Source organism: Neomonachus schauinslandi, chromosome 1 (assembly GCF_002201575.2).
Source record: "Neomonachus schauinslandi chromosome 1, ASM220157v2, whole genome shotgun sequence".
Classification (NCBI taxonomy): domain Eukaryota; kingdom Metazoa; phylum Chordata; class Mammalia; order Carnivora; family Phocidae; genus Neomonachus; species Neomonachus schauinslandi.
In genome coordinates, this window is record NC_058403.1 from 80622652 (window position 1) to 80639899 (window position 17248).

General features: G+C 47.3%; 1 protein-coding gene across 4 annotated transcripts; it reads right to left on the reverse strand.

The window, feature by feature from the left end:
* Nucleotides 1-2971: 2971 nt before the first annotated feature.
* On the reverse strand, nucleotides 2972-12422 carry PSMD2 (proteasome 26S subunit ubiquitin receptor, non-ATPase 2). Of its 4 annotated transcripts, XM_021692733.2 has the most exons (21): nucleotides 12239-12422; nucleotides 11761-11817; nucleotides 11243-11407; nucleotides 9840-9961; nucleotides 9457-9681; nucleotides 9014-9172; nucleotides 8720-8864; nucleotides 8467-8527; nucleotides 7852-7998; nucleotides 7572-7678; nucleotides 7248-7375; nucleotides 6932-7019; nucleotides 5800-5962; nucleotides 5575-5676; nucleotides 5237-5382; nucleotides 4907-4990; nucleotides 4518-4686; nucleotides 4337-4431; nucleotides 3998-4124; nucleotides 3453-3571; nucleotides 2972-3314 (listed from the first exon to the last, which is right to left on the reverse strand). In XM_021692733.2, exons 1-21 carry the CDS (start codon nucleotides 12371-12373, stop codon nucleotides 3132-3134), a joined length of 2727 nt encoding a protein of 908 aa, XP_021548408.1. In that variant the 5' UTR covers nucleotides 12374-12422; the 3' UTR covers nucleotides 2972-3131. The 4 variants fall into 4 exon arrangements, with proteins under 4 accessions (XP_021548408.1, XP_044775989.1, XP_044775980.1 ...); XM_044920054.1 differs by lacking the exon at nucleotides 5800-5962 and having other exon boundaries at nucleotides 5575-5656; nucleotides 6983-7019; nucleotides 12239-12396; XM_044920045.1 differs by lacking the exon at nucleotides 5800-5962 and having other exon boundaries at nucleotides 5575-5665; nucleotides 12239-12396.
* Between the last annotated feature and the right edge of the window lie 4826 nt (nucleotides 12423-17248).

Below are 17248 nucleotides of genomic sequence, written 5' to 3' on the forward strand. Positions count from 1 at the left end.
AGTGCCCAACCTGAGAATCTGGGATCCATCCTACATTCCTTCCCATCCATGTACTACCTCTAATCAGTCACCAGGTCCTCTTGGTATTTGGATCAAATTCAAGTATTATCTTTATAAAAATCTTTCTTCTGCCCTTCCCCACCTCTAATGCCCTAGTGCAAGCGTTTATTTCCTTTGCTCGGTCTCCCAGCCTCCATGGTGAGCTTCCTTACCCAGATAACTGATATGACTTTCCTGCTCTCACTCAGTGGTCTCCATTGAGAGATACTGTCAATTTCTTAGAACAACAAAGCTCTTCTAAACCTGATCTGAGCCTGTGTCTCTTTTACTGTATCTCCTACCACACTTTTTCCTGGCCCTGTACACTTGGCCAAAGCAAACTATCTGTGGTTTCTGAAAATAAATAGCTTTTCCGCTTTCCTTCTTTTTGTACTCCCTTAGCGATATTCTACCCTTTTCCTCTGGACAAACTCATCTTCCTCCAGGTCTCATTTTCCCTCAAAATTTTCCCCTGACCTACCTAGGCACTTAGGCTCTATTTCAATGATTCCAGGGTACTTTCTTCACACCCCAGTACAGTATCGATAACAATGTATCACAATTGTTTTCTTTTCCATTATGTAAGCTTTTTGAGGCTAGGGGTTTTTTTCTGGTATCTTTGCATCCACACAAACTAAAATAATGTCCAGTGCAGAGTAAAGCTCCATTGATACTTGTTGCTGAATGAATGAATGAATGTAAAAGGTTAAGAGTCATTATGAAAATTTTACTCTAAAGCACAGTCACTGATTTGGGAACAAATTATTTTATTTAGACTGTTTTGCTACTTACAAATCTTTTTTTTTTTTTTAAGTAGGCTCCACACCCAGCATGGCGCTCAAACTCACAACCCTGAGATCGAGTCACATGCTCCACCTACTGAGCCAGCCAGGCATCCCTACAAATCACTTTCTAATTTATCTTTTTTTTTTAAGATTTTATTTTTTGGGTACCTGACTCTTAGTTTTGGCTCAGTTGTGATCTCAGGGTAGTGAGATCGAGCCCTGTGTTGGGTTCCACGTTCAGTGCACAGTCTGCTTAAGTTTCTCTCTCCCTCTTCCTCTGCCCCACCCCACCATGCACTCTGTCTCTAAAATAAATAAATCTTTATTTATTTATTTTAAAGATTTTATTTATTTATTTAAGAGAGAATGAGAGACAGAGAGCACGAGAGGGAAGAGGGTCAGAGGGAGAAGCAGACCCCCTGCTGAGCAGAGAGCCTGATGCGGGACTCGATCCTGGGACTCCAGGATCATGACCTGAGCCGAAGGCAGTCGTTCAACCAACTGAGCCACCCAGGAGCCCCTAAAATAAATAAATCTTTAAAAACAAATTATTTTTAAGTAATCTCAACACCCAACATGAAGCTCAAACCCACAGCCCCAAGATCAAGAGTCACACGTTCCACTAAGTGAGCCAGCCAGGTGCCCCTCCAAATTATCTTTACATCACCACCATTGGATATCAAGGAAGGCAATTATGATATCCCCATTTTTCAGGTAACAGAGGCTCACCAGACAGGCTGATTTGCTCAGGACCACAGAAGATCCATTAAAGGGGTTTGACAGGTCTACTGACTCCCAAGTCCAGTACTTCAACTTTTATACAGGTTTTATACAGGCTGCCAAATAAGAACAGAGAAAAGACAATAGAGACACTAATCCGAAGTTGCCATTCTCCAGCTAGCCAAGACCTTGGACTACAAAGGGGTCTGCAAGGCTCCAAGGCTACAGACACAGATTAATGTAGTAACGGCATAGGCTTTGGAGTCAAACTTAGATTCCAGTCCTGGTTCCACCACTTACTATGTGACCTTGAGTAAGTTACTGAACCTCTCTCCAAACTTTATATTCCTCACCAAAACAGAGGGATAATACCTACTTCTCAAAGCTGTTGTGAGATCTCTGAAGTATGTAATTATTCTTTCAACATTTATTGAAGACCTACGAAGTGCCAGGCACTGCTCGGAAGCTAAACCCACAGAAAGTGTTGGTTAGTTACTATGATTATCTGGCAGGGCCGTAAGTTCTCCACTGCATCCACAGGGGACCAGGCCCCAATTGGCAGCATAGCTATACTCATACCAACCCCACCAGGAAGGAGCACTGAAGATCAAAAGTGATTGCATTCCAGGAAGGAGGCTACTCCTTTTTCCCATTGCTACACTAAGAGGAAGGTCAGGGTCAACCTTCTTTGTTGCACCCAATGTCTACAAAGACAGCACAGAAGTAGATGTTAACATGGTCAAATCTCTCCAACAGCAGCCTTCCAAGAGACAGAGGATCACAGGAGATAAAGATGTCCCTTTCAGGGGCGCCTGGGTGGCTCAGTCGGTTAAGCGTCTGCTTTCGGCTCAGGTCATGATCCCCGAGTCCCAGAATCAAGCCCCACATTGGGCTCCCTGCTCAGCGGGTAGTCTACTTCTCCCTCCACTCCTCATCCCACTCTCATGCTCTCTCTCAAATAAATAAAATCTTAAAAAAAAAGTGTCCCTTTCATTCAGTAGTACAGAAGTTTAGAAAGTAAGGCTGATTCTGCTGCTGCTTAGAGCAGGGATCCTTGGCCCCAAGTCAGGGAATGATGGGGTTGAGGTGGGCGTGCTTTGGTGGGGTTGGGGTGGGAATAGGATCCACAGCCCCTTAGAAAGTTATTTGTAACAGTTTGTATTACAATTTGTGTATATGCACCTCCTAGAAAGAAGATGCGTTACACTGCTCAGCTTCTCAAGGGTCCATGCCCCTAAAGATGAACCACTATTTTAAGATGATTAGGAAGGAGGGGAGAAGGGTAAGGAGTTTAATTTGTCCCATTCAGGACAGCCTCCCTGCTAGCCTAGGCTCAGAGCTGCTATAAACGATGGCTTCTCACATCAACTCCCCACCCCGGTCTGGCCTCCAGCCACAATACCCCAGAAAACACACATAGAGAGACCTTGGGGATAAAGGTCTTTATTCAACAAAGTTACCTCACTCGGTAACAAAATAACAGGAGGTTAACAATTGCCCCAAAGGTCTGGGGCGGTGTCCATGGCTGGCAGCAAGAAGCACGGTCCGCTGACACACCAGTGGCAGCTCAGAGCCCCTGGTAGCCACTTAGAGGTCATAGTTGGGGTTCTTCCGAAGGATAACAAAACCTTCCAGAATGGGGGTGACAGGAAGAAACTCCTCAGTGGCCAATTCTGCCCGCTCCCCGTGGGCCAACAATACTGGGGTTGTGTGTGTCTGGAACCCCGTGATAGTCTTAGGCTTGCCGGCCTGGCCCACCACATCCACTGCCTGTAGGGTGAGAAAATTGAAATGGGGGTGTAGCAGACGGGGGTGTAACAACAACCCAGTGCCCATACCAGTTTCAGAGAAGCAGGTATGTGTGCATTCTCCAAGTTTTGGAGCCCTCCCATCTGTTCAACCCCTCACCTGGCCCACACGGACAGACACTGGCAATGGCCGCAACTCCTCATCGAATGTAACCAGCATCCGGGGCTGCATGGCAGCCACCAGCCCATACAATACATAGTGCGATTTGCCCAGGATTACTGAGGGAAGAACAGAGGACAACAGTCAGATGCATCAAGGCAGGCCTGACCTCAACCTTGGGACCCCACTCCAGCCCTGACTCTTTAACCCCTTAGTGGTTCAGCTGAACCCACATCCCTCCCCTCATACACCATACCACAAACCAGAGATACTCCCACCTTATTCTGCCCACAGACTGCAGACTTAATAATTAATTTCCCTCAGTCACTTAGGAACAGACACTGGGCTCAGCTCTTCATCCTCAAAAAAAAATCTCTGTGGGCCAGATCGAAAAATGTGGGAGATGAGTTGCAGAAGGCCCTTCACAGGCCCAAAGAACATCAGGAACCCAGAGTGGCGTGGAACTAACTTGGAGTCTGCTCCTAAATGACAAGGTGGCCCTGGTAAGTAAGGGCGCCACTACAGGAGTCTTGACAGGAACTCACTATTACGGACATCGAGGAAAGAGACAAGCACTGTGAGCAGCCCAGCCACGGCCACCTGACTCATAAGCTGCCGGTCACTGTGGTAGGGGCAGAGGGTGAGTGTGCCCTTCCCTAAATGTGTCAAGCCCTGGGGAAAAAAAAAGAGAGAGAGAGAGAGAGAAGTAAAGGTCACATCTGAGGAGACGTCACCTAACCTGGCCATATAGAAATCCCACAACTCATTCACACCCTCCCTCCCAGACGAACTCAAGGTCCCCCTCATGTTACCACATCTCCCCCCTTCCATCACCACGGATACCTCTCTTGGCACACTCGAAGGAAAAGAGTTCTACTCTTTACCTGTGCCAGGCGCACCATGAAGAGGTTGTTGGGGTCCTTGGCATGATACTGGGCTAACTGGCGCAGCATCGCAGCCAGACGGGCATTATTGGTACCTGGAAATGTTAAGCGGCACAGAGTTGGAAAAAAGGCCTTGAACGTTCCTTTAGCTACTTCTGATCTTTCTCTGACCGATACTCACCACTGCCCACCATGCCCATGGCAAAGATGGAGTTGTAGGAAACTTCTGGGTCAGCATCGTGAGAGAACTTGCTTAGGGTATCCAGGATATTGAGTCGTGGATTTGAAACAGAGATTAGGGCCAGTGCTAAAGGCACAGCCCGTCGGAGAGTAGGCTCCCCGTATCTCAGCTGGCGATAAAAGAAAATAACGAGAGCATCATAGGAAGCAATACAACAAACTCAGTTATAGGAACAGACTGATGGGTAAAAGGGGACTTAATCAAATTGTGGACAACAGGCATAGCCAAAAGACTATTTCTCCACCGAGAAAACCCATCAGGAAAGTCTCCTCCGGGAACTCCAGGCACCGAAACCAGTATATTTCCAGCCTTCTCCACGCGGTACTCACCAGGTGGCCAAAGGTTCGTAGTGCCATCTCTGCACCAATCTCCTCCCCCATAGCAATAAGGGCAATCCCCAGCACAGCCACTCCCTGCGATGGAAGAGGCCGCAGAGCCCAGTCAGCTCACCCTTGACTTAAGTCCCGTGTGAGAAGAAAAAGCTGTCCTGTGGGGGCTCACCCTGACCCCTCACGCACAGAACCCAGCCTCATGTCCTCTCAATACACAGCACCACCTGGAGGGGCTCTGAAACAAACCCAAACCCAGCTCCCCTGCTCCCCTGCACACTTATCTTTCCACAGAGCCTGACTCAGAGAGCACCCAGCTGCCCACAGAACCTGATGCGCTCCCATGTCGGCAGGGGCTTCCTTCTTGTCCTTATCCTTCTTTTCCTTCTTGTCCTTGTCTTCCTCTTTTTCCTTGGAGTCAAAGTGTTCGCTACAAATATGCAGCAGCTGCTGTACCTTCAGTACATTCCCAGAGCCTGCAACATGGTGGGAAAGGTGAGAAAGGATAAAAAGAAGGCACCAAAAAAAAAAAAAAAAAAAGCTTATTCCAAGAACAGAAGAAGCTAAAGAATCTAAAGCAGATCAGAACAACCGAGAAAGGAGAATAAACATGAAGAACGGGCCAAGAGAGAAGTGAGGAGTCACTGGGGAAGCACAAAGACACGGACCTGCATAGGCACACACATCCACTAGCGTGTTGGCAAAACTGCGGAACGGCTCGGACACAACCTCCAGCGCCGCCAGGATCGCCTCGATGGCCTCGCCCTTGCCTATGGGACAGATTCAAGGCGTCAAGAGGACACCTGCTTCCATCCAGCACAGTTTTTGACACATAAGCCCCCCCTGTAGTACCCAGTTCCTGTCAGCCTTTGCCCAGAGAGATATCCCCTCACCCAGATGGTTGAGGCCCAGTCCGAGAGGAAGCCAACGGGCATAGGTGTCCTTGAGCTCAGTCTCTGACTTCTCCATGATGGTCTGAAGGATAGTGGAAGTGACATCTCCATTGCAGGATCCCACTGCTATCATTCCACAGGCTAGAGCTGTCACACCTGCCACCTAGAGATAAAAAAAGCGTATCATACATGGGAAGCTATTGAAATAGCTGTTTAACTATCTTGATTCAATACAGCCAATTCCTACAGGCCACACTAGGTAATAATCCCTTTCTGATGATAAATCAAAGAAAGTAACAACAAGAGCAACCACTCACTGAATATTTACTATACATCAGCCACTATACCAACTGTCCTGTGTACTATTAACATTAACATTTAACCCTCACAACAACCCCGTGAAACAGGTCCTGCTGTTGTTATTCTTTTAATGATGAGGAAAATGAAACCTAAAGGGATTGTGTTACACGTCCAAGATCACACTGCTTATAAGCAGAGGTGGCATGATTTGAACTGAGGTCTTTCTGACTAAAGCTATGCTTTTAGCCACCATACTATATGTATCTATCACTAGAATGACTGCATAATTAAGAAAATTTAACAATGGGGGTGCCAGATGGCTCAGTTGGTTAAGTGTGCGACTCTTGTTTTGGGCTCAGGTCATGGTCTCATGAGTCATGAGACTGAGCCCTGCAATGGGCTCCACGCTCAGCAGGGAGTCTGCTTGAACTTGAAAATTCTCTCTGCCCCTCCCCCACTCGGGCAAGCATGCGAACCCTCTTTAAAATAAATATATCTTAAAAAGAAAGAAAGAAAGAAAATTTAAGGTTAGCCAATGACTAAAACAATGAGTGAGAGAGAATCAGCCACCCCAAGCTGGATTAAGTTACTCCCCTCTCTAGTCTGAGTACTTCCTCATGGACCCCAAGGGCTGGAACTCAGTACCAAAATGTTAACTCTTTAGCCTCAATACCACCTGAGGTTTAAAATTCCAGCTCCAAAAGATTTCACTGAAGTGATACACACATCCCCCATAAACACACACACACTTTTTTCACTACGTATCACAGAGAGTGGTAAAACTCAGAGCACCTTCCCTACCTCCCCTAAATGTCCAACAGCTTCTCCTCACCTCCATACTAGACTTGGAATCTCCCATCACAGGGAGCAGCAGTGTTAGAACATCTTCACGATTGGAGCCAGCATAAGCCAAGCCTAGCCTGCAAAAGCCAGGGAGAGGCAGTCCCAGACACACAACCAAAGACAGGACAAGGAAGGTACAAAAAGAGGATTGGTCATTTATTCATCATTTCAATAGTCACCAAGAGCCAAATACTCAACAGACAGGGTGGTAGTCCTTGGCAACACAAAGGTGAAAAGGACTCAGTTCCTGTTTTCGCAAAGCTTACAGGTTGAGTACTCCCACAAGAAGCACCAAGAAGCCTTACCCAAAGATGGAACCAAGTCTCATAGTGTTGCTGTTGTGAAGAACATAGTCTGAGAGCAGTGCCAGAGCGGGGTCACACTCATTCCGGACCCCAGAGTTCACGATGCCACAGGCCAGAAGGGCTCCTGACTGCAAAATGCAAACAGATTCTTCACTCAGGTTACTCTACCTTCCACACCACAACGGACACAACACGGACTTCATTGTAATTTCCACCTTACCTGGAGTTAAAAACCAGGTTGACCTTATCAATGAAAGGGAGGCCCTGAGGGCCCTAGAACATGGTAGGAGAATGTCCCCATTAGTGGGCTATGCCCAGACCAACCTTGATGTAGTCCTCAGAGGAGTACAAGTACTTGTCAATCTGGGTGAGGCCACCATCCACATCCCACAACAGAATCATGCCAAGGGATGCAGCTGCACTCAACATTCCTATACCAAGGAAAAAACCTGTCAGTCTTAAAATGGTCCCACCCTAAGAAAGTTGTTACAAAGAGCTCTGTAAAAAACAGCCCTGGGGATCCCTGTCACATTAACACATGAACCTAGAAGGATAACAGAAATGAACAAGGCAACACAAAGATAAAGTAGCCACAAAGTTATACCATGGTCTTTGTTCTTGTAAAGCCATTTGTTGCCATCATCAGTCAGCAGCTTGTCCTGGCCAAAAGCAGCGTTCACAAAACCATTCACAAAAGAAGAGGCCAGGTTCATGCGGGCAGAGTCTACTTGAGAGCCGCTGCCCCCAAACCCTGCACAGGAGGGAGAGGAGAGAAAAGGAAAAAAAGTTAAGAAAAGGGCAAGAAAGGAACACAGCGTGGTGGCTGGTCTCTGGCTCTGAACTAGCCACTTGGGATCCTCTATCTATGCCCCCAACAGTGACTTGGAGAAAAGGTATGTGTGAATTTTTAGCTCTATGGGATAGATAAATATGTTGGGCCAAGCCATCACTCCAAATACAAGGAGCATAATTAAGACTCCTCCAGTCCTGGGCGCCTGGGTGGCTCAGTTGGTTAAGCGACTGCCTTCGGCTCAGGTCATGATCCTGGAGTCCCTGGATCGAGTCCCGCATCGGGCTCCCCGCTCAGCGGGGAGTCTGCTTCTCCCTCTGACCCTCCTCCCCCTCGTTCTGTCTCTCATTCTCTCTCAAATAAACAAAATCTTAAAAAAAAAAAAAAAAGACTCCTCCAGTCCTCACACACGTGGAGATGACTACTCACTGTTGTTCTCTAGGTGGGTTTTATAGATGTCATCAGGCACCTTGGGCTCCATGATGTCCAGCTGAAGAGAAGTCAGAGAGTCACAGCTGCTCACCCACTATTCCCCCACCACTGTCCCTTCTGCTATCCCACTGAATGGCGATTCTAACCAAGGAGCGTCTAGTCCAAGTTATAGTCAGGGAGGTGAAATGCCAGGTAGAACCACAAACAAACAAACAAAAAAGCCTTGATGGAGAAGGGCAAAGAGTCTCACCTCCCGAGCTAATGCCAAGAAGTTGCTGTTGAGCTGTACATTGGACATGATCTCCGTCAGGTCCTCATACTCCTCCACATCTTCACTAAGCTCCAGAAACACCCCATGCCGGCCAAGCATGAACGCCATCTGCTTCTGTACTACCCTGTGGGAGAGAGCCATCACATCTGCTCAGCCCCCATCCATTAAGAAAAGTCCCTCAAGCCTTAACCAGAAACTACAGGCCCCAGCTCTTCATGCAAATGCCCCATCCATGAGCTCATCTCTTCCTTTGCCAGATTCCTCCCTACATACACATCCTTGCAGGAGGTGAAGATGTCTTCTACCAGCTCCATGTCGTTGAGCATCAACGCCAATCTCAGAGCTTCAGGAAAGCGACTGAACTTTCGGAACACACCCAATGCACAGCGCAGTAGGGCAGAATTCTCAGGCTCAGGCACGTAATTCACACAACTACAGAGATAGATACAACAAAGCAGTCAGGAAGTTCCAGACATTCATTTACCCCATTTAATTCACTTCAAAATAAATACTGAATCCCTACTATATACCAGGCATTTTGCTAGACGTTTGACTACCAAGGAGACATGGAAGTCTCCTTCCTCAACAAGCTCACAGACCTCAACAAATCAACTGCAGCCTGATGCTAATGATGCTGAGAGAACAGAGGAGGCACAACTGAGAGAAAAATGCTGGGGAGGCCAGGCCTTCCACCCATCCCCACCATGTTCACTCACCTGGTAAGATAGAGGCAGACCTTTGCATATGCATTCTCATCGATGTCCTTCTCCAGCATATCCACCTGCTCAATTTCCATGAGCAGGTCACAGGCCTCATGCTCTGCATTGTGGGCCATGTTGTAGGGGACAATCTCCTTCACCAGGGTCAGCAGTGGTTCCCGTTGTGTCTTTTCCGCATCATCCAGCTCCTGCCACTCCTTAGCCACTTCCCCTGCGAGATGCCTATGGATAGCCCAAGACCATTAGGGGGGTACAGCTTCACAGGAAGCACTTCCGTGGCCCAAGGAATTCAGTGTTTGGGAAATGCAATACTCTGGTACTCCCAACTCAGAACTCAGGTCTCAGGACCCCTTTGGATTCTCAAGAAGGAAAGATCTTACCTGACATACTCATGACCCCAGGATGCCAATTCCTCCTGGGAACCCACCAGCCGATACTTGAGGCACTCACGTTCCCCACTCATGGTCATGGCCAAAACGGAGATGATGTCAGCAGCAAAACGCTGTAAAGAAACCAATGCTTTAAAGTCAAATCCAGGGCGCCTGGGTGGCTCAGTCGTTAAGCGTCTGCCTTCGGCTCAGGTCATGATCCCAGGATCCTGGGATCGAGTCCCACATCGGGCTCCCTGCTCGGCGGGAAGCCTGCTTCTCCCTCTCCCACTCCCCCTGCTTGTGTTCCTGCTCTCGCTGTCTCTCTCTGTGTCAAATAAATAAATAAAATCTTAAAATAAATAAATAAATAAATAAAGTCAAATCCAGGGTAAGGGGAGTGGTACATTATGGAGTTAAGACTACTGTCACTATTCCCCAAATTAAGTTGTAACTATCCACCAATCTTTGTATTAGAAATTTACATACTTTATGTAAGCTAAGCCTCAAGATAACCTAAGGTTGGTGTTGTTATCTCCCTTTTAAACCAATGTGGCTGAAGAATGATAACAAGGGGGAGAATGGAGAAAGATGAAGACTCCGAATTTTATTCTAGTTGCAATAATAAACTATTAAAAGGTTTTAAGCAGAGAACATTTTCACAATCTAAAAAGATCACTGTGACTGCTACATGAAAAACCACCTGTAAAAGTCAAGAACAAAAAGAAGGCAGCCGGTTAGGAAACTGTTGCAGTTATCTATGTTGACTGCAGATTTCCTGGATTACCGTTGTACTAATAGAGAAATGATTGAACTAGAGATTTGTTTTTTATTTTTTAAAGATTTTGTTTATTTATTAGAAAGAGAGAGAGTACAAGCAGGGGGAGCAGCAGGGAGAGGGAGAAGCAGGCTCCCACCGAGCAGAGAGCCTGACACAGGCTTGATCCCAGGACCCTGGGGACGCTCAACCGGCTGAGCCACCCAGGCGCCCCAGGGGTTTATTTTAGAAATGAAACAAGTGAATGTACACGGAATATGAAGGAAACAAAAATCAAGGTTAAACATAAGTCTAAAATAGATCACAAGTGGTGCCTGGCTGGCAGTCAGTAGAGCATGTGCTCTTGATCCTGGGGTGGTGAGTTCGAGCCCCGCCCTGGGCACAGAGATTATTTTAAAAAAGAAAAAAAATCACAAAAAAGAAATCCCAAGATCCACCATAAAGGACAGAAACAGTGCATTTTGAGAAGGCAATCCTCCTGTCAGCTCTTATGCCAGTATTTTGACTATTATAGCTCAGTTCAACCAGCTTGGATCTCAGAAGTCTGTTAGGCTTCCTCTGACTCCCCATGAGGCCCACGGTCTAGATGAAAAGCAACTTTTTAGCTAAGCCTCCATCATCTTCTGAAACAGTCTACCTTATTCTCCCCAGGGGCCATGTTCTCATAGATTTCCTTCAGTTTGCCATAGTGTGGACGCAGAAATTTGAGAGGCTTGGGCACTGAAGTCATAGAAGTTGTAGAAGATCGAATTTGCCTCCGCAGTTCCTCCAGGGCTGGTCGGTACAGGGATGTGTCCTTCTCCTGATCAGGAGATGTTAGAGCTCAGAGTCACATCTCTCAAGTCATAACACAGAAGTGTTTAACTAACAACTCCCCTAGGAAAGTAACTGTGTCTTATTCATCTGTGATTCCCCAACTCCCTGCTCATTGTCCGGTACAAAAACAAATGATCCCAGTTAAGAGTTGAAGAAGAAAGCTACAGAATCTTTCAAATATCCTTTGTAATTCTTTTCTCTCACATCATCACAACACTAACCCTAAACAGTCCGTCTTTCCTTATATCTCATATAGCAATTGTTGCCCCCAAATAGAATGAAACAAACAGGCAGGGAAGATCTTAATATGTACCCACTCATGTCAACATCATGACTCACCCCCAGTCGTTCCACGAGCATCTCCAGTTCATCCTGAAGTTGTTTGTCCTCCTCAGACTGAGGGTTGAGGGAAGAAGTTCATTAAGAGAAGAAATCCCAAACACATCCTCCTCCCATTCACCCTGGGGCAGGTAGAGAGTGAGCCTGCCTCCTTAGGAGGGACCAGGTGGACACGGAAAGAGAGCAGGAATGGCACCCTGGCTGCTCGACCAGGCTGCTTGAATGCCGTACTAAAAACAGGGGTGACAATGCCCAGCCCGGGCCGTCTCACGAGTCGGTGGTGAAGGCTAGTGGGGTCGGCGGAGGCGACAGCGCCGAAAGGAGGATGAGGGGCAGAGAGTGCCAGGACCCCCGAGGATCGCCCCATCCGCCCTCTCCCGGAGGCTGCGGGGCCGTTGAGAGTCGTGCTCAAGGCCTGCGGAGCCGCGGTGACTCAGCCCCGCGGCCTCCTCCGCCGGGTCCCGGGGCCGCGCCTCACCAGCTCCTGTTCTTTGTCCTTGTCGCCGGCATCCCGCCGCTCCTTGCCGCTCGGCTTCTCGTCCGCGACGCCCGGTGCCGTCGCTGGGGGTTGCTGAGGCTGCAGCGGAGCCTTGTCCCGGCCACCCTCCTCCATCTCCGCCGCTACTACCGTCCAGCTGCGCGCGCACTGCTCGCACCGCCCCGTTTCCCATATGGCTTTGCGCACGTGGCCCACGGCGCCCCGCCTCCTGAGCTCGCCTGCTACCGGAAACGGCGCTGGAACCCACCCACTCCCGAGACCTGGGATACCCCGCCCTCAGACCCCGCTCACGGAAGCCGCCGCAGAAGTACAATTTCTAGTCCCCAGCGCGCCCTGAGGCGCTGCCCCGGCTTGGACTGTGAGGTTCCTGAAGGCCACGCGACCGTGCAGTCTGTGATCTGAGTCCGCTAGCTGCGCTGCGGTAGGAGATGAACAAGCTGCGAGCCGAGAGACCGCTCATAGGGTCTCCTCTCAGCGGGGTGAATAGTACCCACAGTGACACCCCAGTTGGCTGCGTGGTGGGACAGACGAACGAGATTCTTCAAATCTGCCTTGCTTGATTGCCGTCTGTGTGAAATCTGTAATCTGTATTTACTGCCCCCCCACACACCACGGCGGAATATTAACCTCATAACGTGTGTGTCGTCCCCCCCGCCCTCGTTGAAGGAGAGTGCTCTGATATTACCTGGAGGATATGGCTACCATCTTAAATCCACCTGCGGAGCCTGGTCGAAATCAATAAATAAAATATAGTCCTATGCTCCAGTGCTAAATTCTGGAACTAAAAACAGATCAAGACAAGGTCTTTGCCTTCAATCTCTGTCTTTGGGTCTTCCTCTCCCTGTTTTGACTTAGGGTGTGACGGACACCGCTTGTATCAGGACTAGTTTTGAATGATACATAATGTTCTCACAGCCTTTTGGATTTGGTAAGGCTGTGTCCATTTCACGGAGGAAATCGTGAATCAGGATTTGAACCTTGATCATTCAGTGGTCCAAGCTCTTGATTGTTTCAAGCAAACCTCCATGTTTCTTCTTCAGTCTGGGCTATGTGCATCCAGAAGGTGAGAAAAGAGGAAGTAACTCCTCTCCCTCATCTGGTGGGAACACTCACCATTTGGCATGGAGTCTTTATTGTGGGTTCTGAGGCATTAAAGAATGCAGAAAGTGTTTGTTTTTTTAAAAAACAGCTAGCACAGCATGGTTAGCACTGAATGAATGTTGGCTAAACATACATATAGATATAAATGCATAGCCCATTTTAAAACCTGTTGTTTTCATTCAGTGCTTGGATTCTGGGGACGGCCTTCCATTTCCATCACAAGTGGCTTCCCGGGCCCTGGTCTGCTGACAGAAGTTGGGCAGTCCATGGCTGTTCTGCCTATTCTATCTCTGGCTTCAAGATGTCCATACATTGTCATGCTTTCTTCAGTCATCTGTAGATTTCTTCTAAATCTCTCCTTTTTCCATGACTTCCTTCTATCAGATCTCAGATTTTGTCTTTTATACCAATTGTATCCCAACCAGTACCTTAGAGGAGATCGGGTGATGTTGTGGCACAAAGCGCAGTCTATTAATGGCAGATGCCTCTGGATGAAAAGTATTTGTTTGTTGTACTATGTTTCAACTTTTTTGTAGGTTTGAAATGTTTCAAAATAGGGGCGCCTGGGTGGCTCAGTCCCTTAAGCATCTGCCTTCTGCTCAGGTCATGATCTTAGGGTCCTGGAAACAAGCCCCACATCAGGCTCCCCACTCAGTGGGAAGTCTGCTTGTCCCTCTGCCTCTGTCCTTCCCCCTGCTCGTTCTCTCTCAGCCTCTCTCTCTCTCTCAAATAAATAAATAAATAAAATCTTAAAAAGAAAGAAAGAAAGAAATGTTTCGAAATAAAAAGGGTGGGGAGAACCTGGTGTTTAAACCCACACGAAGCCTCTCACTAGCTGTGATACTTGGGCAAGCTTCCTAACCTCTCCCAGCCTGGTTTCTGCCTTTATGAAATGTGAGTAATAAAGTATCTCCCTTGTAAGTTGTGTGTTGAAAATGAAATAAGACAATGTATATAAAGTGCCTAGCTGGGTTTCTGACAACTGGAAAGAAGCCAGTTGTCATTTGTCATTTTCCAACCAGCTCAAATCTGCAGGGCAGAGATATTCTTGTCCCCTGCTCCCCACTTCCAAGTACTCAAGCCCCCAATCCTCTCTAGCCAAATACACGTCTAGCAGTTATTTCCAAGGCCACATGATAATACTGATGTCCTGCCTCAAGCTTCATTTCAGTCAAATTGCCCTCCCAGAAGCACTCCTTCCTATCATTTGGCCAAACTCCCAGCCTTGTGGCCAAATTGCTCTCTAATCGGTGGCATCCCATCACCTGTCCCTTTCCTAGCACCTTCAAATTGCATCCAGAAGCCATCCATGCTGTCCCCAAACTCATGGCTTGAGCTGTAGAGCTACACATCTTATGGTTCCATTCATTTGAGAACCTTGCCACCCAAAGAATCATTTACATAACACCAGAAGTGCTCCTGGCAGGACAGAGCATTGCAGAATTTCCACTGGGTTCCTATTTTCTTTGTGTGATATTTCTCAAATGGATTGCACTGTGACCCTTCTCACTTTTAATCCCCAGGACTGACAGTGGATGTTACAATCTCCTCTTTTCATAAGTACTGTTACAGCTTCCCTTCTTCAGACTCTCACCTCTCATCATGCCCCTTTCACCTGATCACCCTATCACCATTTCTGAACATGCCTTGCCCCTTCAGGATCATTGGCCTTTTCACATTGCTATTCCTTCTGTATAGAATGCCCTTCACTGTTTTCTAGCTAGCAAATTCTCCCATCCCCTGTACTACAGCTCAATGTCGCCTGTCTAGGAAGCTTTTCCTGTTCTACTCTTCAAGTTATGCATTTCTTCCCTGTGCTCCCACCATGCTTGATACATCTCTTTCCCTCTCTCTCTCTCTCTCCCCCGCAGACTCTGAGCTATTAGAGGACAGGAACTGTTTCTTATTCATCTTTTGTCGCTAGCACCAACCTAATGCCTGGCTTGTGGTAAGCCTTGATAAATATTTATTGAATGAATGAATTCATTTTGCATTCATCTTCAGATCATCTTTACGTATAATAATGGCCCATCGGGGGCTCTTTAGAGTTCAGAGCTGGGCATTGAGAAACTGTTGGGATTCTCTATTTGTGAGTCATGATAAGCCCACTGAAACTGTGCTTATTTTATGAGAGACTGTCTTCCAAACTAAAATTTCCAGAGTGCTTCCAAGTGTGAAATCATATTGTTTGACATATGTTGCCTTTTGCGTGGGAATTGGTCAAACTTCTCAATGGGACAGCGTAGGGTATGGCCCAGCACCTTACCAACAACTGCTCTCCTGTGTCCACCCAGGAGCACCACCCTTTACTCCCCCTTCTGCTTTAACACACCAGAGCATATCACAGATGCATATTCATCAGTTTGGCAGGGCCACTAAGGGTGAAGGTTACATCTGTCAGCTGACGTTCACCTTGCCTTGCCTCTGGAACCAAGCACCTGCAGAGTGTTCAACAAACAGGTGCTACCTGGCTTAATTTCAGCTCAACATGTGTTTAGGTTTCCCGCAGCTACCTGGTTGTCACATATGCCTGGTCCAGGAGAGCTGGGTGACACGGAAACGCACCTGCTAGTGATGGTCTGTGCAATGACACTGACCAGAAGACAGAGTTCTATGCATAAGTCTAAACTTAGTCATGACCTAGAGGAATAAATGGTGGAGATTAAGAGCATCTGAGTTCCACGTCTGACTTTAATGCAATCTGTCTTATCTGACATTGGAAGTTATGTAGTTTTTTCTCTTAGTTTCCCCATTTGTAAAATAGACACAGTTAGAGAACCTTCTTATAAGTTGTTGTGGGAACTTAGTGAGATGATTTTAAAGTGCTTAGCACAGGCTTAACAAAATAGGGACTCAGTAAATGAAAGCTGACCTTTGACCTTTTTGGAAATACGGAGTTTCAATGCATAGTGGCCCACTGGTCAGCATCCTAAACTGGCCTCTAAAACAGATGTAAAGGGAAGGGCTGCCAAGCCTCTCTCCTCACTCATTAAGATCTCTGACATTATAAATCTTATTCTCTCTGCAACACCTAAACTTCACATGTCATTTCTTAATATTTGCTAAGCCCATGAATTCACTACTTAAAACACTGATGTTGAACTGGTCCTTGGAGATCATCTCATCTAACCTACTTATTTTAGAGAATGCTAAGGATACTGAGACCTGAGGAGGGGATGAGCCATGCCTAGTATCACACAGCTAAGAAGTTGCAGAGCTGGAGCCAGAACCAGGTTTCCAGATGGGATGGCTCTCCTCTTTCCAATACACTTTGCTGTCCCTCCCAGAGTCACGCTTCCAGAGGCTCAGCCATGTTTTCCCTCGGTCTTAGGGTTCCTGAGGCCACAGTCTTCTTTTCTGAGCAGCCAGCACCTCCAAGTATGACAGGGCCCCACATACAGTTCTTGATGGGGCTAGGACACAGGGGCAGGAAACAGACTGTGGGACACATGTACCATCACCCAGGGCCCCAGCAGTAATCACTGCCAAAGTTTCACTTACCCTCAACAGACCCACCCCTACTTAGACTTTGGAGAACACTGAATTTTAAAGACAATTGAGATGACTCTTTTCCACCGTCACCACCTTGCTCTGGTTCTCATTTTACAGATAAAGAAACTGAGGCTCAGGGAGGTGAGGGAACAAGCCCAAGCTCATACAGCTATTCAGTCTTCGAGTTCAAGCCAGGCCTCTTTGACTGCAGTGAAGTGCTGAGGGTTAGATCTGTAAAATGGAAACTAGAGCACTTACAAAATATGGTTGCTAGGAGGATCAGATGAGCTCGTGAAGGTGAACCTGCCAATAGAAGAACCATCTAAGGGAAGGAACCGTCTTATTCATCTTTGCATCACCAGTGCCTGGCATGCTGTTGGTAATCAATACATTTTT